At 42.5% G+C, this 27,062-nt stretch overlaps 1 protein-coding gene and 1 long non-coding RNA gene across 2 annotated transcripts in view; one reads left to right on the forward strand and one right to left on the reverse strand.

Annotated features, from left to right (window-relative positions):
• The first annotated feature begins 13,740 nt into the window (after positions 1 to 13,740).
• LOC114237662 (uncharacterized) lies at positions 13,741 to 16,881 on the forward strand. Its single transcript, XR_003623192.2, has 3 exons — positions 13,741 to 13,999; positions 14,095 to 14,193; positions 16,706 to 16,881. It is a non-coding gene; the product is annotated as an uncharacterized LOC114237662 (long non-coding RNA).
• Positions 16,882 to 17,402: 521 nt separating this feature from the next.
• The window catches only part of PARM1 (prostate androgen-regulated mucin-like protein 1), a 104,377-nt gene continuing 94,717 nt past the window's right edge, over positions 17,403 to 27,062 (reverse strand). Inside the window, exon 4 of the mRNA XM_007179820.2 lies at positions 17,403 to 21,331. Coding sequence (XP_007179882.2) covers positions 21,247 to 21,331 — 85 coding nt within the window. The 3' untranslated portion in view covers positions 17,403 to 21,246. The remainder of the gene's footprint in view (positions 21,332 to 27,062) is intronic.

Here is a 27,062-nt window from a genome sequence, read left to right on the forward strand (position 1 = left end):
TTCTTTTATATCTCCAGTGGGCCCAGAACACTGGTATGTAAAGACTAAAATAATAAATACCACCTCTAATTTGTTGAAGAGAAATAATTGTTAAGGCTCTTAAGTACTTAAGGTTAGGTCCTTAAAATTTTCTTAATACAATTTTCTTCCCTTTCTCGAGGCTAATAGCACACCTGTGAGGCTGCTTAGTTCAATGTAGTTGAAAGCATTAATCATCTTCCTTGTTAAGCAATGGACACTGGAAAGAGGAATAAGATGCTGGCACTGTCTCAAGGGATTTAAAATCTGGTGTGTTTGGAGGGAGGGGGAACAAAAATGATAAGGAAACTTTATGAGTGAGGTACTCTGGAGGAACACATGGCCCGTTCTTAGGGAGGAGAGGGCAGAAATCAGGGGTAGCAAACCAGTTGTCATTCCTCTAAGATTTCATTAAGCATTAAGCACATTAAAGAAAGTAGGCAGGTTGTTTATACCCAGCAGAGGAAACTTAAGGAGAGCTGAACATTTAATTAACCTTTTAACAGCCCTGGTTGAGTGAACTGAGAAGTTTCATTCTTATTTTAACAACTTAAAGTCTGACAAGCATGGATATGGTAAAAGAGAGACAGAAAGCCAAATAGAATGAGTAAATGATTCAGGAAATGAAGTTTATTTTTAGCATCACCATTTATCTTCTGGGGCCCACAACCCCCTTTGCAATGGGGTCTCAGTGACCTTCGGCTATCTCTGGTCACTCCCCCTGCTTTGATGACATTCCTTTGACTCACCAGGACCCTTTCCACCATTAAACCTTACTTTACCTTGTCAATTGCATTGTTATGAACTTTCATCAAATCTTTAACCGTGGTCATTTTTAAGTCTTTTGTCATTTACAGACAGTTCTGGGTGTACTCTGATGCTTATGCAAAAATGTTCCTATAAAAGGGTTTCATCTTCAAGGAACTCATGGAAAAGACTCTGACAAGTACAGGTTTCTGGTAACTGACTGTACTGCTGAACTGAATGAAGAAGCATTTTCAGAACTCTAATGGAAAACTGATGAATTCATAAAAGTGCTAACAAAAGATCAAGATGAAAAAAAATTAATTACATGGGACTGAGTGAACTGATGAGGATGAGTATAATTTTTGTGACTTTCTGTTTGAATAAGAAAAAAAAAATCCCACAAGGACTCAGAGGCAAAAAATATACAAATCAATTTTCACTGCAAAGTAAAGGAGCTGTTACAGTGGAGGATTACTGGACTGAATGTCAATATTATGACATAGTATGAGTGTGTTTCGTGTTTGGTAATTGCAATCATTGTTGCTTTTGTTGTGGTCATACATTTACAATGCTTGGCGTCAGTTTATTTATCTCTTGTAAAAATAAAATACAGTATGTGTGTATGAAAAGAAAAAACAAAACAAAAAAAACCCCCCAAAAACCCCTTACTTTGCCTGTCTTCATCTTATTCTTTTGAAGCTCTGTTTATTAGAGTACCTCTTTACCAGGCACTCACTATCATCATTCAAATACCTTTCATTCGTAGAGTTCCTTAAAGTATTCTAAGTGTTTTTAAGTATATTACATCATTTAATCAACTTATTTGAATGGATTAATATATTAACAAATAGGTTTCTCTAGGTAACATATTGATATGTTAACACGGGGCTACTGGAAAGAGTACCATACTCTCCCAGGTCCCTTAGATTTGCATAGTTTTTTATATTTTGTGAAGTGTTTTCCATCTGTTTTTGATAAGGCTCTGGGGTAGTGGGAATTGGGCACTGGGGAGATTGGAAGAGAAGGTTCTTAAGGCAGAGGGTCCTTTGGGGCCAGAGCCACCGCATTGCACAACCCCAGGGCTTGCCATTGACGCTGTTGACCCTGGGATGGCACCCTTGCAGCTGTGCAGGGCACTACCTGTGAGTAGCCAGACACAACAGCTCTGTTTGTGGTCTTCAATTCACTCCCCTGGTGCCTCTGCCTGTGCCCAAAACTGTTGACTTACACTTACCAGCCGGTAATGACTAGGAAGGGGCTGGATGGAGGGAATCCTAACCCTATACTTCCCAGGCTGGAATAACTAAAGCCCCCATAGTACGCCCTTCTTCCAGGGGCAGTCATAAAACTATGCTTGGCAGAGACATTTTTCTCTCAACGCTCATAGTAAACCTTCTTGGAGTTACAATTAGAGCAGAGGCCAGACATATAAATCCATATAAAGCACAACATGATTTTTTCCTTTTAAAATACAATCCCATCTCTTAGGCAGCTGTTGTTTACAGCCCAGCTACTACGCTCATGTTGCCAAGGACCTGCACACAGGCTGCTGCGGTTTTCAGTTTTCCTGATGAATTCAGAAGGTACCTGCGCTTTAGAACTAGTTTGTTTGAGTGCTATGTACTGGCTGTCAGAGTCGCTTCTTATCAATCTTTCACACCAAAGTAGTATTTTCAGGGCTTCTTGGTTCTTCTGCTATAAACTTTCTCACTGTGACATTTCTGCTTCGTAGGGCCGGGAGGTCTGAATGGCCTCCCCAGACCACTGGTTGGCCCAGCAGTTTATCAAGAAGTCTTCAGAAAGTGTGACACCTTTACAGGAAAAAGCAATAAACATTTTGTCCATATCTATTTCACATATTTGCAATGTAAGATTAATTACAGGCTTCAGTGAGATCCTGTTATATTCCTAGCAAACCAAAATATTCTAAAAGCATTGCTTGTGTCAAAAGGTCATGTGAGTCAGCTGTCCCTGCTAACATTTGGTTCATCTTCATTGCTGTGTTTGTGCTGGGTGTGAATTTCAATAAGTTTGCAAGCACTACTTCACACACAGACAGATCTTGCCCCAGACCACATAAGGACCAAAAATAAATGGCAGAAGCAAGAGTTCTTTAAACATTTAGGCATCCCCTCCTTCCCACACCTCTCTTTGCCCAAGTAGGGGATATAAAGGCAGTGACCTTTTCTTAATCTAGGCTGGAAGCATGGAGACCCACGGAGATAATGTGATAGAGCTATGAGGGGTTTATGACAAGTGGATACAGCAGATGCTCCACACGTATTCTTAAGTGAAAAGTGTCCATAATGCCACTTGATTTGAGGGTGGTTTTGACAGTTTGACGGGAGGAGGGTCTGTGGTTGTAGGAGCCTAACCTGTGGTCCCAGGTGCCATAGCCTTGGCCAGAATGGAGATTCCATCCTCCTCTATCTGTTCACGACTGTTTTCTTTTATACATATACATATGTTCCCATATCTCTTCCCTCTTGCGTCTCCCTCCCTCCTACCCTCCCTATCCCACCCCTCTAGGTGGTCACAAAGCACCGAGCTGATCTCCCTGTGCTATGCGGCTGCTTCCCACTAGCTATCTATTTTACATTTGGTAGTGTATATATGTCCATGACACTCTCTCACCCTGTCACATCTCACCCCTCCCCCTCCCCATATCCTCAAGTCCATTCTCTAGTAGGTCTGTGTCTTTATTCCCGTCTTACCCCTAGGTTCTTCATGACTTTTTTTTTTTCTTAGATTCCATATATATGTGTTAGCATACGGTATTTGTTTTTCTCTTTCTGACTTACTTCAGTCTGTATGAACAACTGTTTTCTTTGAACTGTACTCTAACATTCAATTCCTGTGAACACTTAAATGGTTTTAACTTAATATTACAGATTGAAAAGTATGTAGATATTATCTTAGTCATCAACTTCTGATCAACGTTCTAATTAATGTCATTCTTTGTCATCATCTTAGGTAGTTTACAGAGGTGAGCTTATATTACACACATGTGCATACCTTTGTGCTCTCACACCAAGAACTTCTTACTTTACGCTTGTCACACTCACAAGCTCTCTATCCACCTCACACCTAAACTGGATGGGAGACCATTACAAACTATTATGCATAGAAAACCTGGCAAGTTGAATGTTTTGCCCCAATCTCTCTTTACAATTACATTTTATTTGGTGTTATCGTTCATGTTTGTTATTTTTGATTTTGGCTGTTGCGTGATATCTTGATTTGACCAAAATAGTGCAAAGGCTTAAAAGGACTTATCAAAGTATAAATATAATGATAACAATAGCCACATCAATGCTGTAACTCAGAACATATGAACAGAACTTCTCAACAGAGAAAGTGAATATCATGAATGTACACTGTGAACTTCTATTAATCGGGACAAGAAAATCTATGGGAACAATGAATTTTCACACACAAGAAAAGGTATTGTTAGAAAGCATAACAATAATTATCTGAAATTGGAGTGCTACTGGACTGACAATTTCCTCTAGTACTTAGTGTATTATATATTGAAAAACATCAAATAGAGACATGAAGACATAGTAGCCTTTGCATCTTTTTAAAACAAAGTATTATAATATATCCACTAGGAATAATTTCAACTGGATTTAAGAAATTAACCCCAAAATAACAGTAGCTTGAATGGAGAGATATTAATTTCTTTTTCTCAAAGAAGTCAGAGGGCAAGCAGTCTAGGGTTGGTATAGCAAGCACATGGTGTCATCAGAGCCCCAGGCTCTTTTCTCTTTATTCTACCATCTGAGTGCCTAGCTTCTGTTCTTATTGTTACTTCATGGTCAAAGATAGCTGCTGTAGTTCCAGACATCACAATCCTACTCTAGCCAGAAAAAAGAAGTAAGGATAGGCACACCTGTTCTCTTTCAAGGAGACTTCCCAAAAGTCCTACACAAACACACCTATTTATATTTCACTGACTGGAACTTAGTCACCTGACCATCCTAGCTGCAAGGGAAGTGGGCAGGTAGTCCTCCATCTGAGCAGCATAGCGTCCATCTAAAATGTGAGGTTCTGATACTAAGGAGGAAGGGGAAAATTGGCATCGTATAGCAGTTTCTTCCACAAATGACCTCCAAAGCAAACTAATACATTTTCCAAGGATAAGCACACAATGATGCTTTCTAGTATAATATCAACAAATTTTGTTGCTAAAGGCAAAGAAGAGACCAAAAAGGAAGAAGAATATTTGAAGTAGTACTACTCATGACAAAAATGAGCATTTATTGTATAAATCACAGGAATTTGTAAAACTAGTCACAAAGTTAATAAGCATTATGTTTGAGGGTTATTAGTAAAATTCCTTTATGACATGGTTCTGTTGTGTATTGCACAATATCAATAAAATGTAATGTGAAGGGGCAATTACTATCACAGGTGCACGATAATTATAAATATCTTGCTTTGCAGCTCTATAAAACCACTGATTTCAGAGTTTTAAAAAGCTCCTGACATTTGTCACATTAAGGGACAAGTGAGGGAAAATTGCTTGACAAGTTTTTGTTCTCTTTACTCCTGAAAACCCATGATGTAGGGAGGATTTTGTTCCTTTAGTTAGTAATAACTTTGTAAGTCATGATGTAGGTAGGAAAATATACATTGAGATTAGTTCTGAAGGAGGACTAGTCATGTTTATAGCTAGTAAAAGAGATGCCATTGAAACATGAAAACACTTACTGTTTTATTCACCTGGAATAGTTGGCCGTGAAGTAGGCCACAGGTTCTAATTTTAAAAAGTAGAGTGAAAGTTGTAAATACAAATAGTGGCTACTTAGTGCATTAAGTTCAGTGTATTATGCAAAAGATTGGGCAGCAAGTAAAACCTACTGATAGTAGGCAGAACACAGAGAGCCTGTTGTGTGTGGTGGCAGTGGAATTGTTCAATGTGTTAACAGTGGTGATCTGGGATGCCATGTAGCTGACACCATGACTTTGGCCTCCAAGCAGAGAATCCAACTGGGTCTGCCTCGTCTTCCGACCTATAGAACTTGGTGTTGTTTTAAGCTGTTAAATTTATGGTAATTATTTACAACAATAGAAAATGAACACAAATGAATACAATTTGTTCCGGAGGGTTGGAAATAAACCCTAAGGAGATTCAGGGGCCCACAGCATCAATATAATTTTTAGTCTAATGGTCTGAAGCACTCTGGAACATTCTCTCTAGTTGTGGGCAGATCATTGCCTCTTGCACTTCCCACCACCAGGAAAGAAGACAATGCCTGATAGATGTCTCTGATATCTGGGTGCAGCACACTGGGAATGTTGATTCAATCCATTTACGGGGTGACATGGAAGATGGCCAGCTCTGTGTGGGTCTCAGAGCAGACAAGGGATCTGCAGTAGGTCCAGGCTCAGGGGCCCTTTCACACTGGGTTTGGCACCTATTCCAAACATGGGTTTGCCTTTTCTGCTGGCAGGGCCTCAGCCAGCGCCACTGACTGAGGCTTTCGAAGTGCTTGATCCATAAACGTGGGGTCCCACATAAAATTGCATTGGCTCAAGAGACCAACACTATGCAGCAAAGGAGGTGAATGGTGGGTACGTGACCATGGTGTCTACAGTCCTATCACATACCCCACCCCTCCACAGGCTGCTGGACCGACAGCACATGGGCACAGTCTGTTGGAGGTCCAGCTGAGGTGCCGTCTTGGAGAGAACACTCTGCATATGGGACGCTATCCTCTAAGATGGAGCAGATGCCTCAAGTCATTACATATTATATGGTGCTGTGTTTGCAAGATGTGGAAGGTATGGATCCTGGAAGCAAAAGGTGAAAGTAGTAGTGACTTTGCTAACATCAGCCCCAGTGGCCCCTTTGGGGGGTTTGTGCTTCCCTTCTCCGCAACTTTGGATTCTAACATTTCATTGTCTTGGTTCTTAAAGGGGTAAAGGGGGGGGGTCCATCAAGGAACACAGCAAAATCCTATTAAGGTCATTAACAGGATTAAGCTCCTGCTCAGTTACTCTAAAGATCTTTCTCCAGGAGTCCAGCAGGCAAAGAGAGTAGTCACCATACTGGCAGGAGTAATTGACCCTGACCATCAGGCAGAGGTAGGGCAGCTAGTGGCAGGAAGAATATATCTGACACTCAGGTGATCCACTTGGGATGCTCTTGGTAACTGTTTGCCCAGTTTTGATGGTAAATGTAGCAGCAAACACAGCCTGGGAAGGTCATGGTGACCAGTGGCCCATGGCCACTCTCTTTATAAAAACTGTATTTTATTGAAGTATAGTTGAATTACAATGTTGTGTTAATTTCTGCTGTATAGCAAAGTGATTCAGTTATACATATATATACATTCTTTTTCATAGTCTTTTCCATTATGGTTTATCACAGGATATTGAATGTAGTTCCCTGTGCTATACAGTAGGACTTTGTTGTTTATTCACCCTATATATAATAGTTTGAATCTGCTAATCCCAAACTCTCAATCCATCCCTTCTCCCCATCCCTCCTTGGCAACCACAAATCTGTTCTCTATGTCTGTGAGTCTGTTTCTGTTTTGTAGATAAGTTCATTTGTGTCGTATTTTAGATTCCACATATAAGTGATGTCATATGGTATTAGTCTTTCTCTTTCTGACTTCAATTAGTATTGAGAGTCTCTAGGTCCATCCATGTTGCTGCAAATGGCATTATTTCATTCTTTTTATGGCTGAGTAGTACTCCATTGTATATATGTACCACATCTTCTTTATCCATTCATCTTTTGATGGACATTTATGTTGTTTCCATGTCTTGGCTATTGTGAATAGTGCTGCTATGAACATAGGGGTGTGTGTATCTCTTTGAATTGTAGTTTTGTACAGATATATGCTGAAGAGTGGTATTTTTTGGATCATATGGCAACTCTGTTTTTAGTTTTTTGAGGAACCTCCATACTGTTTTTCATAGTACTGTAGCTGCACCAATTTACATTCCCACCAACAGTGTAGGAAGACTCCCTTTTCTCCACACCCTCTCCAGCATTTGTTATTTGTAGATTTTTTAACGGTGGCCATTCTGACTGGTGTGAGGTGGTACCTCATTGTAGTTTTGATTTGCATTTCTCTAATAATTAGTGATATTGAGCATATTTTCATGTGCCTGTTGGTCATGGCCACTCTTTTTTTTTTTTTTTTTTTAAACCCCACATTTGTTTATTTATTTATTTTTGGCTGTGTTGGGTCTTCGTTTCTGTGCAAGGGTTTTCTCTAGTTGTGGCAAGTGAGGGCCACTCTTCATCGCGGTGCACGGGCCTCTCACTATCGCGGCCTCTCTTGTTGCGGAGCACAGGCTCCAGATGCGCAGGCTCAGTAATTGTGGCTCACGGGCCTAGTTGCTCCGTGGCATGTGGGATCTTCCCAGACCAGGGCTAGAACCCATGTCCCCTGCATTAACAGGCAGATTCTCAACCACTGTGCCACCAGGGAAGCCCCATGGCCACTCTTATCCAGAGATAAGTGTCTGTGCCATCTCTGTAACCTAGCCACCTAGACCAGCAGAGGTGCTAGTTGAGGGCAGAGAGATTCTAGAATAGGTGGTGGAGGGCAGGCAGAATAAAGTGTCTGTCACTGCCTGTTCAATGGCAGAGATGGCAGTTTTTCTTACTAACCTTCCTCTTGTAAGATTCTCCTAGGAAAAGAAGCCAAACAGAATACTGGAAGATTTTCTTCCAGAATTTATTGTATGAAGCAAGTGGGTCCAAGGGGAGCAAGGAGTTGTCTACACAGGATGCCACGGTGTGCCACCCAGATCCCCCTCCAGCTTGTTTCATTCATTCCCCCAGCTGGTAAGAGTGTTGGTGGCAGGTAGCTCTCAGAGAGTTCCCTTTCTGGGACTTTCTATAGGATGGAGAGAGCTGCCTTGTGCAAAGTTATGCAGAGGAGAGCCTGTAATTAATACCCCAATTTGAGACAACTTTGGAGGATCACCTCAGCCCCAGAGCTTCCTGTGGGATTGACTGAGACCTTTGTTGCAATGGTATTGCAATTCCAATTCACCTTCTCCCCATCCCCAATCACTCCCCAATAAGCCTCCCGCACACAAATCTCTATCTGGGAGTATGATTCTTGGATTTCTGACCTGTGACAGAAGGATTGTGCCAAATTATATCCCACTAGAAATACATAAAAAGATAGTTTCATAGCAGAATTTCTGGTATTGGATACCTTGGTTTTTAAAGTTGAGGATTTTTTTATTGTGGTTATCTATATTTATGACACAATATGGTGCACTAGTTTTATTTAGAATTTTAAAAATTACTAGCAAGGTTGAAAATATTCTTACATGTTCATTTGTAAAATGTTTGTAGGCATGACTACTATTGGACCTGGTCTTTATATGTCATCTGGGTCAATGGTCATTTCTTTGTCACTTTCCTACTTCTTTCACATGGCATACAGCAGAAGATTTTGAGGTATGCTGGTCTTGTTTACCATCAAATAAGACACTACTTTGTCCTCAAACTTCGCAAATTCCTAGAAGGGCCAATTCATGAAATTGGGTTGGGAATATGCTCAATATAAATAAGTTATTTATTAAAGGGCTGTAAACATACCTCATGGCTTCTCTTTGTTTAAGCTTTTCAAGCTTGTGACTTCAACTCTTCCAAGGCTAGGCGTTTTCTCTGGATTCAGGGCTACATATTTTAGGGCTAAATGTGCAGACATGTCACTCAGCATCTATGGCTCTGTATTGGGATCCCCTTCAGACTGACAAAAACTTCAGCTTTTATCTAACTTCATTAGGAAAGATCAAATAATCTTAGGATATTTAGAAGCCTTTTCAAAAGTCAGAAATACTTTAATCACCCTCCAAACCGTACTGACATTTAAAAACTTGATTATGCAAAGAACTTCGTCTCTGGGACATGGGATTACCGACTGCCAAAAATAATTCACTTGAGACCTGGAATCTTTTTTCTAGCTCCAAGAGAAGCGCTGTTAGTAGGATTAGTTAACAGACCTGAATCCCCATTTTGAGCAAAGACATCATATGTGATTAATGTAATATTTGGAAACAGATACCCCATAACTTAGGATGGCTTAACTTGAGAAGTTCAAATCTTTACAGGCTTATCATACATAGCACTTGAACCATAATGAACAAACTTTGTATTTATGAATACCTAATAGCTGAAGCTGATGTGCTTTTCGAATAGACTTAAGTCAATGCAAATAATCAGTGACAACACAATGTGGTGTGTTGATTTGAAAGGAGAAGAAAACTTTTGATTATATGAATTCATGACTGGCTGAAGAGCATGCATGCTCTGAACTAAGCTATAAATTCTTAGCTTATCAATAAGGCATTGGTTGTCACTTTAAAAAAATCTTATGAACAGACCTTGGGAAACCATCAGGAAAAGGTGGTAAGTGGAGTAAAGGATGGGTTAGTCATTCAGAAAGATATCTGGCTGGCAAATTTCAGATTTCAGGGGAAGCTGAACAGGCTGATATAAAGACAGGGAAGGCTTCTCTGGAGAAGTGAGCTGATGTCTTCAAAGATGAAGGGTGCTGTTAAGATAGGTGCTTCATGCTTTTGAAAAAGGAGCAGGATGATCACGGTAAGAGAAGTCACGTTTGAAACTCCTCCCTTAGAATTGACCATTCACACTCATTCACTCATCAGTGGAAAATTTTTCCCCAAGAGAACCAAATATTGAACATTTCCAGGGTCCCTAGAGCAGTGAAAACTGCTGATGCTGATTACTAAGAAAATTACCAGCAAAAGACAACATCTTCAGTCCAATTTTCAGGAACCAAACAGCCTATGCCCACCCTCACCCTCAAGATATTTTAAAATATAGATTTATATTCTGTGTTTGTTTTTACATATTAAATATGTTTGTCAAAGTGTGTATCCAAAGCGAGGGTTTTTTCCCATGATTATTTTATATTTTAATTATATGGAATGGATTTTATGGAGTGAAAGTCCAGTTCAAGAGTCAACTCTGGGACTCTTCTAGCTGTCATCCAGAAACTTTATTGTAAATCATGTGTCAATAATATTTGCATTTCTAATTCCAGTTTGTCATACCTTCTGAGGCACAGAGAAAGGAAAAGAAGAAATGAGGGTTAACAGCCATTGAGCAGTGCTCAGTTTGCAGACAATATGCATAAAGGTTCTTACTTAGTCTTTATAAGCACCATTGCCAAGTAAGTATTATCATCTACGTTGTTTTAGGTGAGGAATCTGAGGCTCAGGGAGATTAAGCAGTGTGTCCAGGGTCATCAAAGTTAGTAATTGGCAGAACTGAGACCTAACTGCAGGTTTACTTTTGGAGGCTGCTTTTACCAATAATCTATCCTATAAGATTAAAGATATGGCATTACATTATTAATTTGAAAGTGACCTTTGTGACTTTTACTTCTTTTTATCCAAAATATGCCTAGCTCCGTGCTGGGTACACAGTAGAAGACCAACGGGAGTAGGTGAGGAAATGGATAACGCATGACATTTGGAACTGTAGCTCTCAGGCTCCAGAGCCAACCCCCCGGCTCAATTCCTGGATTCACCACTAAACAAATACGTACCCTGTAGCAAGTCTGTTTATTCATATGGCAAAATGGGGATAATACTACTTATCTTTCAGGGTGGTTGTAAGGATTAATTGAGTTGATGCTACTAAATTACTTAAAATAGTGTCTGGTACATAATCAGTTCTCAGTGAATATTAGTTTTTACTATGATTGATCAGATAGATTCTGTCAGATGGTAGGTATGTGAACTTGGATAAGCCTCAGTTTCCTCATCCGTAAAATACGGAAAAATAATTTATCTTGCATGGTTATTTTATTTAGCAAGCATAGCTTTTGTCTGCATTCTGCAGCTATTAATTCATTTAACTTTTATAGCAGCCTAAAGAGGCAGATACCCTTCTGATCCCCATTTCACAGATGAAGAAACTGAGGCACTGAGAGGGTAAATATTTTTTTCAAGGTAATCCAACTGGTAATTAGTTGAATTGAGATTCAAACCCAGACACTCCAGCTCAGAGTTTGAGTTTGTAATGATGACTCAATGCTACAGATGCAATGAAATAATATTTGTAAAGCATCTGTCCAGTTCCTGACACATAGCAGAAGCTTAGGTGTCAGCTCCTCTCCCATCTTCTCAATCAATACCTTTTGAAATTCTCATGGAATGCAAAATGATGCGAATTTATCAGCTGGCCTACTTGCTTTCCTAACATGTCCAAGCTTGTGTGATAGCAACATCTCTGTGCTCTTTGGGGGTACCCAGAAATATGTGAACATACTTCTCCCAGATTAGGCCCATCTTAGATCATCTTTTCTGTTAACGCGTTGGAGTACCAGGAAGAAAGACATCAACGTGCACTCACGCGTGTGCAGTGATATCCTGGAGAGCAGCTGTCAGCGATGACAGTTTGCAGCAGAACAGCTGGAGGGCAGAGCTGAGGTTTCTAATGACTGAGAACAAGTAATGGAAGTAAGGCAGCCAAAGAGGTGGTGCCCGTAGCAGTGCACACGGCCCCACGCTACTGTTCAGAGTTCCCTGATGAGGAAGCCGTAAGAATTCCAGGCGGGACAATTCCGTGCCGCGCAGGACTGTCCTTAGAAAATCAACCTGGATTATTTCACACGTTGTCGGATTTGTAGCATCCTTCACTCTCAGATACGAAATGCCAGTAACTCCACTGTCATACCAACGACTGAAAATCAACACTAATCTCTGCTTCCACACATTGCTTCCCTGCCGTTAAGAGGTGGTGTATCACCTCTGTTGAGAACTGCTTCTGGTCAGGCCCATGGGGTTTACCTGGGATTACGAGTAAAAGGCTTCATTTTATATTGCCTTGCGGCTTACAGTCAGGGGGCAGCCTGGAAACCTTAGCATCAGCGCCCCCTGGGAGCTTATTACAAATGCAGAATGTATGCCCCACCCCCAAACTATGACTCAAAATCTGCATTTTAACAAGATCCCCTGTGATTTGCATGCACATTAAAGTTTGAGAAGCGTTATCATACTAAATAGAAGATGGGCTTTGGAGTAAGAAGGACGGGATTGAAATAGAGACTGCCTCTTACTAGCTCTGTGACCATGGGAGGGTCACTTAACCTTTCTGAGCCTCAGTTTCTCCATTCTGGAGGAGAAGAGGCCAACAGCCAGGCGATGCTGGGAACCCTTGAAAGGCAACAAAAGTCTCAAAACTGTGCCCCCATGAGGAGGGCTGCTCGGTGAGCTTGACTGCTTTTCAGAAATGGATGTTCAGGAGGAGACAGCACAACCGCTCAAATAGCCTCTGGGCCTCAGGACCTGAGATTTAGTCACCGTTGGGGGTTACTTATCCCGTATTTCATTGATCACTTATCAGCTCCAGAGCTTGTTTTTGTGGCTCAGCAAACCCATCTGCAGCCTGGAGTTTCCTCATCGGTTGGAGGTTGATCGGAGGGATGCGGAGGGTAGTGTGGCTGTTGGAACTTCCACGGTGAAAGTGAATAAATGAAAGGAAACCCTGCTCATCCCAGCAGGTCTTTTTATCATGCTCCAGCTTTCGGAAGCCTGTATCCTTCTCCTCACAAGACCCCAAGCAGAGGCAGGGAGCTGGGAGCCATGGGTGGGTGGTTGGGGGCAGGGATGGCCATGGCTCTGCCTGCAGCAAGCAAAATGCTGAGAGGGGTTTTGAACCCTTTGTCTATCTTCTCCCCCCGCCTTTTTTTTTCTATTTGTTGGGAGTGGATGAGTGGGCTGGAGGGCTAGTGGGAGGAGAGAGGGAAGGGCAATGAAAGTAGGGAGGGGAGAGGATTTGGTACATTATATGCAATGTGAGCCGTTCTCTCTCTCTCTTCCGTGTTCATTTAAAATTTAGGTCAAAATAAAAATGTATGCACTTTGTGGGTTCATAAAACTTCATTTACTGTATCTTTAAAGAAAGCAGAAGTAACAGCAATGCATATAAAAGTAATGAGTTAATGATTATAAGCAAGACAAAGCAATAGCATTATAAAAACAGTGTCCAGTTCAGTAGCTCCCTTTCTTTCCTCCAGTCCCCAAGTTGTACTCACATTTTGACAGAACATTTGCGTTGCCACGTAAAGAACCACGACCAGAGGAGATGGTGGCTGAGGATCAAAGGAGCCTGCGAGCGGGAGGAGAAAGCTACGGGCAGCAACGTGTCACGTGACTAGCTGCAGAAAGGACGTTTTTCCTAACTATGCATATTCTCCTCCTTGCTTTGATAGGGATATAGGTATATATATATATATTAATCAGTTCCTTTTCTCTCCTTTCTCATGCCCCCTCTAGCCAATATAAAGCAGCTAACCCTATGATTTGGCATTTAAGTCACAGGAAAGCAAAGGAATATTGCATCTGAACCAGGAGTGAATATTCTCGGAGATAAAGCGACAGATGGGAGGCGGTGTCTTTCTTTTTCAGGAGCAGGTGAGGGCATCCTCAGTTGTGTAAGGGACAGTTGTATCACATTAGGGATAACATGATGTTATGTCTTCTGGGGGACGTTCTAATCTGGGGAAAGACGAATGGACTGTACTGTCTGTGTTCAGCTCAGCATCGTTACCACCCTGTACTCTGCAATACAGAGGAGGGGGCAGGAACCACGCTTCTTGCAATTCCCTTTCCTGAAAGGTTCTGGCTAGAACTCGTCCATAGGAGGTTCTAAGGTACAATATGGAAAAGGCAAGGCCATTCTCCAGAAACTGTCGCCATCGGGTGTGTGGGCAGCTGCGGCTCTCCCGTGAGCTCCTGAGAACCACCTGCCTCACTGCTGCACTCTGAGACATTGCAGCCTCCCGGAGACCCAAGAATGTCAGCAGTTACCTGGCACGGCTTCCCTCACCTCTCCTCTTCTTGCTCTCGCAAAGCCTGTGTAAGACTCTCATTTCTATCTGAAATCCTTAACTTCATGTTAAGATTTTAATATACATCCCAGAAATTCAAGGAAAAGTGTTTTTTGTTTTGTTTTTTTTTCCCCCCTGATGAACCCTAGTTACAGGGCTGAATGCCCTGGCACAGGGCCTGAGCTGTGGGGATTTGTGTCTCACACCACCTGACAACATCTGGCTTCTGACTGACTGGAACTTTTCAACACTCTGCCCAGCAGTGTTTGTTTCGGTGGCTTCTGTCCAAGTACCCAGGGAGACATGGTCAGTGGGAGAATAAGAGGGCGGTCTGGACCATCTCGCCGTAGCTGCTGTGTGGTCTGGGGCCTGGGAAGGGTCTTGTCCCTGGAGTCCCCTGCTGTTGATTACAGTGGTTGTCAGGTGGGTGACCTTGGCTGGCAGTGCCAGAATCTACACAGAGGCAGCTTAGAGTCTGGTCGGCCGGGTGCCCTAAGAGTGGCCCCCTGGCTACTCTAGAAACCTTCCTATAGGTAGGGATCTGGCTTCTGCAGTGGGTACCCAGCCTTGGCCTCGGGTTGTCCCACTGGGTTCACTGGGATGGCTGGCCCAGTGTATGTACCAGGAACCTCTGGCACAGAGTGAGGGCTCTGTGGAAGTGGTCAAGAGCATGGACTCTGGAGGTCCACTGGTGACATCTGAATTCTGCCCCACCACTTACCAGCTGGGGCAAGCTTCTAAACCTTTTGGCCCTTAGTCTTCTCATCTGTACCGATGGGGATATTAACAATATCTCCCTCACAGGGATGTTAATCCATGTAAAATGCTTAGAACAGTATCTTTGTCACGGTTAGTCTATGTGAGAATAAGCATTATTATGACGACACCAAGGAAAGACAAGTTAGTGCAACGATGGAGCCTTCGGACAAGAGGGGGCAGTGACACCGAAGGCAGCGTCCCTAGTCCAGGCTGCTGTAGACTCACATCCGACTCCTGGGGAGAACAGGGAGGCTGCAAGGGGACAATAAGAGAGAGGTTTTCACTAAAATGCTGGGTGACAGCGGGGGCCTGTGCTCTTGCATAAGTCGTGGGAGGGGAGGCAGTCTCCCCCTTGACGGAGAACACAGCCCAGCAGGGCAGCAGGAGTCAGCAGAAAGGTGACAGTGCCTGGCAGGGGGTATGTGCACAGGAGCTGACTGGGCTTGCTCTGGGCTGCATACCGGGCACCCTCGAGATGGCCCAAAATAGCTGAGGGGGACTTCGCAAGGGATCTGAGAGTCTTAAGACCTGGGTTGTATTTACATCAGATACCAGTCCCGTGGGTGGAAATGGCTCTGCTGACAGACAGACCTGGATTGAATCCCACCTCTGCCACTTACTAAACCGTAAATGCTTGGATAGCAGGGGCGTCGCATTCGCTATGGAGCACACAGAGGGATTCAGTCCATGCGTGAATGAACTTAATATCCTGGAACCTCAGTTTCCCCATCTGTAAGATGGTGAGAGTGCAATGACCCCTAAAGCTGATGCAAGGGTTACATTAGACAATTGCACACAGGCACCTAAAATTCCTAGTGAATATACATTGCTTCTTTTTTTTTGTAGAGTAAATATTCAGTGTCCTGCTTAAATAGAAACACAATACATTTGTTGACTGGAACGGATTAATGCTATTTTAGTGAAGAAAATGTAGTCCATTCTACACTTGCCAAAGACTACACCCTTTAAGAGAAGAGGTCATACCTCTTACAGGTGTTTTCCCAATTTGATCAGAGTTTTTCAGTGTCAGTCATGACTCAGTCCTTTCTGACAAAAATCAAAATATAGCTACTAGCTGTTGGTGCATACTGTTGAATATTAGGAGAGTAAAAGATTGAAGATAGGTTATTCAGTGATTGAAACAGATTATGACCTGACTTGGAAAAGCTATGATACAGGGAAAAAATTGATCTGGAACCAATAATTCATAATATGTAAACACTATACATTATTATTAGGCTTTTTCTTTCTATACACACTTAATGTGCTTTCCAACCAATCCTGTTCAGGCAAGCTTGGAATAATGGAGTTGTTACTTGCTTTCGTGCCCATGGCAGGTCTTCGAGAAATGACTGAATGATCAACGGGGAAGGGTCTGTTTCACGTCTGGTTCTCTTTGTTCATCTTGAGTCCTCCCCAGCAATCCTCCATGCTGTGCCACTGGAAGCCAGGTACCTAAACATATTAAATCTGACCTCTTATTTTAAATCCATCATCAAATCAACTTGCTCTAGTTTGCAGGTGGATCCACTGCTCTCCTATGTTGCAAGATACATGGGCTTTGTTATTGCTGCCTTCTTCAGAATCAGAATAGTCTTTGGTTGGCTTCTGGGGGTGGAAATTATATTCTGGATGATTGAAATTGCTTGCTATTTAACTGTCAGATGGATGGGTATGCCGAATTTTTTTGAAGGAGAACAAAGCAAGTATCAAATGTACTGCTACTGCCTTAATATGACTTATCATGGATCACTACCTGTTTATTGAATCAAAGTGTTTATTTTTATAACTATTTTATAAGGCATGGTATATGGTTAAGAGTAAAATCATTGCTTGGAAAGTTTCTTCATTTCTGACATCCTTCAATTCTGTTTCAAGATCAGAGAGAACTTCCCACTCTGCAGAAAGTATTATTTATTGACGTGGGATAAATTTTCTCTAAGAACAAGCCAGGACTACTTAATCTGAGCAGTACTGAGCATAGGAACCGAATGGCTTGAATAACAAAACATATCAAAATGTGAATCAACACTGTCAGATGCAAGCTTTTAAGAACTTTAATTGATATAATTATCATTAGTATGCAATACGTCTTACAACAAATGTAGATACAATGAGATCAAATATCAAAGAAGTTGCAAGTTTTTCCATCTTGAAATGATGTCGGCTAACTCACCCCAAAAAAGCAATCTGGCATTGGTCTCTTGGTTAGCACTACTACCAATATCAACCAGCACTTTAAAATCAAAGTTGAAATGGTACATTCATTTGCCAAAAAGAGATAAAAGGCAAAGAAGGTGAATCAACGTGCAAATTAGCATCTGGCCCAGCTGCAAAATTCATTTCCCAGATGCGAGGGATTGAACCATGCACCCTTGCAAGCAAGATAAAGGGCAAACAGATGACAGTAAACCAAAATCAACTCCACAAAGAACTCAGAAGACTTTGGGATGGTAAAGGCCAGGTCTACTGCTGTCAGCGCTCAGGTATCCATATGTGTTACCCTAACTCAATAGCCTGTGAGACCTACGTCCTGGGCCATCCTTTCATTCAGGGATGGAAACCATCCTTCATGGTCCCAGGAGTCAGGCAGAGGCATTGGGGGTTAGCTTGGAGTTGTAACAGCTGTCTGTATGTAGTTACTATACAGCTGTCATTTCATAGCTTTAAGTAAAAACAACACATCAGTCAAACAAGAAACTGAGATCATTTATACATTTATGTAATACTTAAAATGTCTATAATATTTTTCTCCAGAAATTGAAAACACTGTAGACATGATTTCATTAATCCTCACAACACATTTGTGAGGTAGCATGGGGTGAGGTCCATAGGACAGCATCACGCCCAAGAAATGAAGACACAGACGTCCAGGGAGAGCAGGAGACTTCATTGGGGCCATGGTAAAAGAAAACACACTTGAACCCCACTCTGTCATCATTTGCAATCTGTGATCTAGAAGAGGCTGCTGGCCTCTCTCCTGCATTCTCTCTAATGCATTATGACTAGTCCGGTCCCTGGATAGTATATGGTTGTTTTAGATCCACCAGAGCCATTTCCCTTAAGTAGGCCTGAACAGACTTGCTCCCTGAGGTAAAGGACGTCAGTTATTGGCATATATTTCAGGGGTGCGTGTGTGTGTGTGAGTGTGAGTGTGTTAAGCAATATTTGTTGAATGCAGTTGTTAACATTTTTGGCCAACTCAAAAACAGAAAAATGCGCTTGGCAAAATAAGGTTCAACCCATCGGTATTTTACACTAACATAACAAGGAGTATTTGAGTGTTTATGGGAAGCTGTCACCTTGCTGAATGCATCTGCTGTAGGTCCAGATCCCTCTCTTTACCCTAAGGATCTGGAAGTTAATAAGAGCAACCAACTCATCAAGTGTTCTTGCCCAACAGCAGCCTTGGTAGGGAAAGATGCTAGCTGAGTCAGGATTCCCTGGGAAGAGGCTGGTCCCTCTCACCCAGTATTTATGACTGAAGCAACATCCAGAAGACCACCTCTCCAAAGGTGCTTCATGGACATTTTGTCAACACATTTGTGGCCGAGGGAGGAAAAAAAATATGTGGAATGTCCTGTCGTTATTGAATTGTCCTTTGCTGAACCGAAAGCCTATTAAAGGGGGTGAGGGTGGGGAAGAGGGATAATTATTCAGGCCAAGCATGGTCAGAAGGGGTACCCTTGGTCATTCCTGGCCATTTTTCTGAGAGTGTCCACTTTTTTTTTTAAATTTTTTAATAATCAGAGATATGAGAATTCCTAGAAGCCTACTTCTTATTCCCCACTCCTGTTGTAAAATACCTCTGGGGGTTGCTCATTCTCCTTTGGTACCTCAGGAGTTTAGGAATAATTTCTTTCAGAGCGGGGGATTGGCAGGTCATGGAAAGTGTCACCGGTCCTAATGTCTCTGCCGCCAGAGAAGTTTAGCCCAGCACGGCAGCGGCCGTTTTCATGTCAGTACTTTTGCTGGGCCACAGTGAGTGACAGGAGGAGTTGAGGGTCAAGTTTCTGGAAACTAAACAGAGTCATGGCAGCAGGTCCAAGTTTAGAAATAAAATATGATGCAGTTTCAAGTTCTTTATGATAGCATAGGACACTATGACACATTCTGAAACAGAACCCAATGTATATTTTCTACTCTATGAAATCAGGGCATAAAATGCCGGCTGCTAATACACAGGTGTTTCAGGAGGGCAGGGCTAGAGCCATGAAATAAAGCTATCTAGAAAACACACAGAAATAAAAAGGCAACCATGCATAGCAAAAACAAACCATCCGCCAACAAACTAAATACTTTTAAGATAAAAATTGAACGAATCATTTCATTTAGGTAAAAGTAAAAACTATCACTAACCTGGGGCGTCTTGTTTTGTCGCAACGAGCATCACAATAAATTAGGGTTTCTCACACTCGGCACTATTGACCTTTGGGGCCAGAGAACTCTTAGTTGGTGTAGGCTATTCTGTACATCGTGGGATGTTTAGTGCCTCCATGGCCTCTACCCAGTGGTAGCACCCCCAGAATGTGACACTCAGAAAATATCACCAGGCATTTTCAAACGTTCCCTGGATGGGGGAGGGGAAGCAAAATGACCAGCTGCTGAGAAGCGTGGCTGGAAATGCATACCCACAAAGGTGATCAGCTCGTTCTCAGAATTCGTGATGCAGGATTTTAAAACTATGTACCCAGGGGTGTCCATTGATCAAACAGCAGAATTAGTAAGGTAAATGTTTGGGGAAAATAAACGGATTCATCACCGTGTCTGTATGGAAAAGCCTCGCTGAGCAACTGCAGACAAACTAGTGCCTTTCAAAAATTAACAGCAACAAGAACAACAACAAGAAAAAGAGGTTTACGGCCTTTATCCAACAGACAGTAAGGCAGTGAACCAGTTGCTTTGCGGGTAGAAAGCAAGGAGTCTACAGGCCCCTCCAGGCAGTGGATGTCTCTGACGGTTACTGAGGGCTGATCTTACCTTCCCTAATGAGGTACGCGGTGTATGTTACACGCCCCTTCCCTCCCACCCTCCTCCACGCCCCCATTGCACACTCACTTCGCACGCCTCTCCCTTTCTTTTCTACAGCTAAACTCATCTCACAGCCTTCTCCTGCGGAACCGCTGAAAGCTTGTGGGCTGGGGTCCCAGCTGCGGTTGACTAGAACGGGCATCCTCAGCAGAGACAGGTGTCCTGGAGGGGAGGCAAGGCAGCAGGCAGGCTGAGATCTGACAGCAGCCTTGCTACGCTGCCCCTCGGCCAGCTGGCCTCCCCCAGGGCACCTTCTAGGTTCCTCTTTCCTTAATTAGGCAGCTAAGAAACTGGCATCCAGCTAGCAGAGCCGAGCAGGTGTCCTGTCCGACACAACCAGATAAATTGAGATTAGAAAGGAATCTGAGAAACCCCTGCTTCCTTACCTGCAGGGCGAACTCCTCCCGGCACTCATTGCCTTTCCCCTCATTGAGACTTAATGTAATCTCCTAAAGAAAAGTTTAAGAAATACCACACACTGAAAGTTCCCCTAAAAGTAACCCTTGACGACACAACTTGATCCCTCTTCCTGTTTCTTCTCGCGGTGGGACCTGCGCTGGGTACAGACACCTCCACCGTGGCGTCCGGCCTGGATGGCTTAGGGTTGGCCCATGTCAGACTCCACTCACTTTTAAATAATCTTCTTTCTTTCTTTTTTTTTTTTTTTTGGTACCAGAAAGGGGAAGTTGTAGCAGCCAGAGGAGAGGGAGGAAAACAAAACAACCAAACCAACAAAACAGGGCTTAGGATGGTCGCTCAATGCGCATCAGGTACTTGTTATTAATTCTACTGGATAAGCACTGATAAATAAAGACAGTTATTCCTCATCCCAGGCCACCTTCCTTTGTTAGGAGTCGTCGTACAGAGGATTGTTGTAGTTTCCCCAGGACCCATAGTCGTGGTCATCCAAGAGCCTTCCGTAGGAGGAATGCCTGGTGGGAAGGAGAAGAAGGGTGTGGTTATTTGGAGAAGTTGCCCATCTGCGGACAGCCCCGTGCCCTGGGGCCTGAACCGGGGAGAGAAGACACAATTCTTCACTAGGACAGCCCCTCGGTAGCAGACGCACCAAGCCGGGAGGCCCCAGTCCGCAAACACCTTGTAAGTTACGACTGGTCCACTGGGAGCCCAACTGGCGCCTTCTGTTGAGATCAGCTGGGACCTTGTCTCTCTCCTTGACCTCCGGTGCTGGAGGAGGAAGAGGCCCCTTTTCCATGGCTATTTAATAAGAAGTAATGGGAAAGGGAAGGTTGCATTCCTGGCATTTTGGCTTAGGTCCTGGACTTCATTTTCCCTGAGACGATAACGACACAACCAGAACCGCTGTTGCTCTGACCACCCCTCCTGACCTTTATATAATGTTTTATAATCTACAAAGTTCTTCCATGTTCTGTGTTCACTTGATCCTCAGAATAAAACCATGGGCCAGGCATTGTTCATCCTTATTTCTCCGACGAGGAAAATGGGGCTCAGAGATGTTAACTGACATGCCCAAAGTCACCCAGCTGAGCTATGAGTCGAACCCTCACCTCCAGGATCTGAACCCAGCTCTCTGAGCTCAGCTCCCTGGAGCCTGTTTAGCACCTTAGCTCAAGGGCAATGTGGGTTGATCTGGCTTTGCTGGGTCATTCTGGCAACCTGTTCCACAATTAATATTATTTCGAAAAGAAACTGAAATCAGATGCTTATCACTCTTCCGTTTGAAGCTTTTAAGTGGCCCGTCATCCCACACAGAGTCAAAGCCAAAGTCACTACGATGGTTTGCATAAGCCCTGCAGGGTCTGGCTCCTGTTAACTTTTCTGAGCAAATCAGCTACTATGCCAGTGCCTTTTGCTCGGTTCCAACCGCACTGGCCTCTTTGCTCTTTCCTCTCATGCCTGACACGCTCTTGCCTCAGGGTCTTTGCACTTACTGTTCCCTCAGCTTGGAGCAATTGTCCTCCAGATCTCCACATAGCTCATTCCCGCGTTTCCCTACATCTGCCCAAATGTCACCTTCTCAGGGAGGCCTTCCTTAGGAGCTCTATTTAAACTTGCAACTCCCCGCCCCAAGCACTCCCTGCTTAGTTTTTCTCATAGTACTCATCGCCTTCTAAAATGCGATACAATTTACGTATTTATTTTGTGACTGCCTCTCTCCTCGAATTAGACTATACATATGGATTATTTGCCTGTTTTGTTTGTTCTTGCCTCTATCTCCAGTACCTGGAGGAGTAAGTCCTCGAAAAATGTTTGTGGCAGAAACAGTGATAGGAAAAAATACATCCAGAATATCCAATCTGTTCACAAAGGTGGGAGCTTCCTGGAAAGGATTATGGCATTTTTTTTTTTTTTTTTTTTTTAGGATTATGGCATTTTAAGAATGAAACCAATGACAGGATTTGGAGAACACCACAAAATGAGCATCTGGTGCCTCTGAGGTTCAGGCTAGCTTGTGAATGTTGACACCTCGCCACTGGAAATCAGGTAGGCTATCTATAGCACAGACAAACATACCCGCTCCCCCTAACTTTTTTCTCAGCTAGATATGAAAATTAAAATGAAAATACACCCCGAGAGGCACAGAAAGCATTTGCTATATACTTCTATCTGTTGCTAAAATAAGCGCTGTCACTCTTCTAAGCTTATTTACATCTGTCAGGTAGTTGAAAAGAGATGCTTGATGTGCTGGCTTCAGACTCTTAGCTTCCAAAATTCTGATTTCTGTCCTGAAGGCTGGCTCAGTTGACCCAGTCTATACACCTGGAAACTTCCACAATATAGTTTGTTTTCCCTGAAGACCCACACTCATTTCTGTGGGTGTGACAAGGAAAGAGGTCACAAATAACACACCACTGATCTACTGATCAGCAGGAATAGGGGAGGGCAGTGCTGGTAAATGAGGTCTCATCCATCCATCGCCAACACTTCCCCCACACCTAAAACCTCCAATTCCAGTCAAATTCTTTAATAGGAGGGTTGAGAAATGGAAGTTATAGACTGAACAAGTAGAAACCTAGGGATTACAAGACTGTAGCTGGGCCTAAGTTTCAGCATGACTTACTGTGACAAGTCTGGCCAAAAGGGACCCAATAAGCACCTTCTTTTATTGATAGGATACTCTGTCTCACCTTTGTATGCTTTCTCACAGCATTTTTATATCTATCATATAATTTGATTCTCATAAAATGTCAGTTGAGCCTACAGATGTATGTCCTTGAATATATTTTTAACTCCCTGTTTCTTCATCTATAAAATGGAGAAACTTAAAAAAAATTGCGTTAGGATTGGTGGGTGGATTAAATGAGGTAATGCATACAAAAGACCTGGCACATAGTAAATGCACAATAAATGTTGCCCAGTATTGCTTTTTAATTTTTATTATAATGAAACTTACACAAGTGCATGGCAGATCTGCAAATAAAAAAGGATACTGAGTGAAAAGTGTGCCTCCCTCACTTTCTACAGGAACTCCTGAAACTATGCCCCAGGCATAGTTATAAAACCAGCTTCTTATATTATAACCTAAAAAAAATTATTATCATGCTAGAGTGGGGTTAGAGGATTAAAAATCTTCTGGGCATCAGGTCTTACTGCTTGTGGTTATTGTAGGCAAGACTATTTGATCAGAGCTATACCTGAATCTTCTGTATTATAAGAGATGTCTACTACACACATACCAGTAAAATAAAGGAAGAAGATGGAGCTTTCATTTTTCTTTGTCTTCTCATTTGAATGAACTGTGAGCTGAGCAAAATACTGATAAATGAGGGAAGCAGAGCAAGAAATAGAGATAAACCATGTTTGTGAGTGTACTGAACCCATAGGGCATGTTTTAATGTAATAATGAGCCTAAACAAGAAGAATTGGGTGTGCTGGGATTCAAGCCAGGTTTGGATAAATCCTGTAATACTGTGGAAAGAGGAAGACAAACACATCTTGTGTGTGAGTGTGTGTGTGTGAGATAAGAAGAGAATCCTTAATGATCACTTTAAACTATCTCTGTTGGTCAGAACCTCTTAAATCATGGCATGTTTTAGATGGAAATGGGGGAATTTTTCAGATTGGCATTTGTCAGGTCTAAAGTGGTGAAAAAACTCCCACTCTTGGGGCTTCCCTGGTGGCACAGTGGTTAAGAATCTTCCTGCCAATGCAAGGGACACAGGTTCGAGCCCTGGCCCGGGAAGATCCCACATGCCGCGGAGCAACTAAGCCCGTGTGCCACAACTACTGAGCCTGAGCTCTAGAGCCCGCAAGCCACAACTACTGAGCCCACGTGCCACAACTACTGAAGCCTATGCACCTAGAGCCCGTGCTCCGCAACAAAGAGTAGCCCCCGCTCACCGCAACTAGAGAAAAGCCCGCACACAGCAAGGAAGATCCAACGCAGCCAAAAATATATAAATAAATAAATAAAACAAAAAAACCCTCCCACTCTCAAGATTAAGAAGGTGGGGCTCGGCCCAAGGGATCTGGAAGACTGTCACTGTGACGTACTGGGAGAGGTGGTACTAAAACTAAGGCCTGTTGGCTCTGGTCTGCAAGGCTGCTGCATCTAATTTCAGTCTGAAGAGCACTCTGTATGAATGACATCCTCGTCATGTCAAGGCAGTTTCATTTACTCCATTTCTTCATAAAGACCGGCACCCAGCCAGCCAGCATAGCTAAGTTTTCCATTTGCTGTGCGTTGGCTTCCTTAGACAGTAAACCTTCTGGGGGCAGACTACGTTCTTACTTTGCTTCTAAATTTCTGACTGTCTGATATGTTGCTCTTAATGCAATGGTACTTTTATAAATACTTGATGATAACTGCTTACATCCAGTGGCAGATAAACAGTACACGGAGTAAATACACAGAGTTTGCTTTGTCAATACCAGCGGGGATTAGTATGGCCTGTGGCAATTCATTGTGCAATATAACCATGGCCAAGTGAAAATACCTTATTAAAGAACAGAAAGGGCCAACCTTAAAGATAGGAAGAGGAAAGAGAACTACAACTACATTTCTCCCGTGTGATGACACGGCTTTGAAGCACTCAGTATAGGCTCAGTCCTTGTAAATCAATGACACTGTGCTTCTTGTCACTATTGTTCTACTGCGTCGGATGATTTAGTTAGCTAAAAGCAGAACCTGAGGGGACAAAATAGGGAATGATTTCTGTGAAGCCCTTGCTTCATTGCTTCCTTCTCCAGTGGTTTTGCTCTAACAAAGCAACACTCCCCACTCCCCGCAGTCACAATTGGTGATGCTTTGTTAGTGACAACTGGTAAATGTGGTGGTGACATTTGTGGTTTGAGGCCTTCTCCACAACTGTGAAAAGGTACCTATTTTAAGATAGCTATAGCATTGCTACTTAATGGAACTCAATGCTCTTTGAAAATGAATGAGGTGTTTAACTTTTTTCTATGTTGAGACAAACATATTTCAGAAAACACCTTCTCCTTTATAAGGGTCAACCCCAGTTATCCAGCAGGTCTCCAACTTTGTTTATTACTACTCTTTCCAAAGTCCTCTCATCTCTAGTAAAGTGAGTCTTGCCATTCAATCACTGGTGCTTATGATGTGCTAAGAAGGAGAGTTATAAAGATGAATAAGGTATGGCTTAGTGCTGGGAAAACACAACTGAACTTGCAGCTCCTTGGTCATTAGCCATTAGGCCTTAGACTCTTAATCATCTATTAGCAAAGCTAGTTTGGTGCAGCTGTCACTGTCTTCTTTGTTTTCGTTGGTGGCTTTCTTTTTTTGATTGTCATTTCCCTGCCTGCCTTCTTTCATTTATTCATTGAAAAGTTATCACCGATCAGTCCTTATTTTGGGATTTGGGGAATACTTCAGTGAAGTAAGAGACAGAAATCCCTGTCCTAAGGGGGCTTACATTCTAACGGGGGAAGACACAATAAATAAGACATGAAAAATAATATGGCAGATGGTAATAAGTACCATAGAGGAAAATAAAGCAAGGAAGGGGAATGAGGGGTTCCATATGGGAAGTGGGGATTGTAATTTTGAATATGGTGATCAGGAAAGTCTCACGAAGATGTCATTTGAGCAGACACATAAAGGAGATGTGGATGAGCCATGGGGATGCCTGAGGCGGACCCTACAGAGAGAACAGCATGTGCAAAGGCTCTGGGGCAGAAGCAAACAACACATCTGTGTGGTAGCTACTGAACTATAATTAAAAAAAAACTTCCTATATTGGGATGGTTTTAGATTTATAGAAAAATTGCAAAGATAGTACAAAGAATTCCCATGAGCCCTTCACCCAACTTTCCTTGACGTTAACATCTGACATAACCATGGTCCATTAGTCAAAAGTAAGAAATTAACATTGTGAACTACCAATTTGAAGCTAAGAAATCTGTGACCATTAGTGGTGAACTTATTTGCCCACAGTTAATCACTGCAAGTTAGCGGCAACAGTTAGAGTATCATAATTCAGTATCTTTAAATAATCACCTTTACTTTGAAGGGGCAGGTAAAATTTATTTTATATTTTAAAATCATCTGCCAGTATCATACTGGCAGACACTCATCACAGAAAAGGCCTGCACATTGGAACATCTGCCTATTTGTCAACAAGTTCAGAGTCACGAGATAACTAGGGGAAGTCTATGGTTTAACAGATTCCCATCCTTTCCCCTTCTCTAAACCTAGCTTCTCCTGATCTGGAATAAACCAACACT

Source organism: Balaenoptera acutorostrata, chromosome 5 (assembly GCF_949987535.1).
Source record: "Balaenoptera acutorostrata chromosome 5, mBalAcu1.1, whole genome shotgun sequence".
Classification (NCBI taxonomy): domain Eukaryota; kingdom Metazoa; phylum Chordata; class Mammalia; order Artiodactyla; family Balaenopteridae; genus Balaenoptera; species Balaenoptera acutorostrata.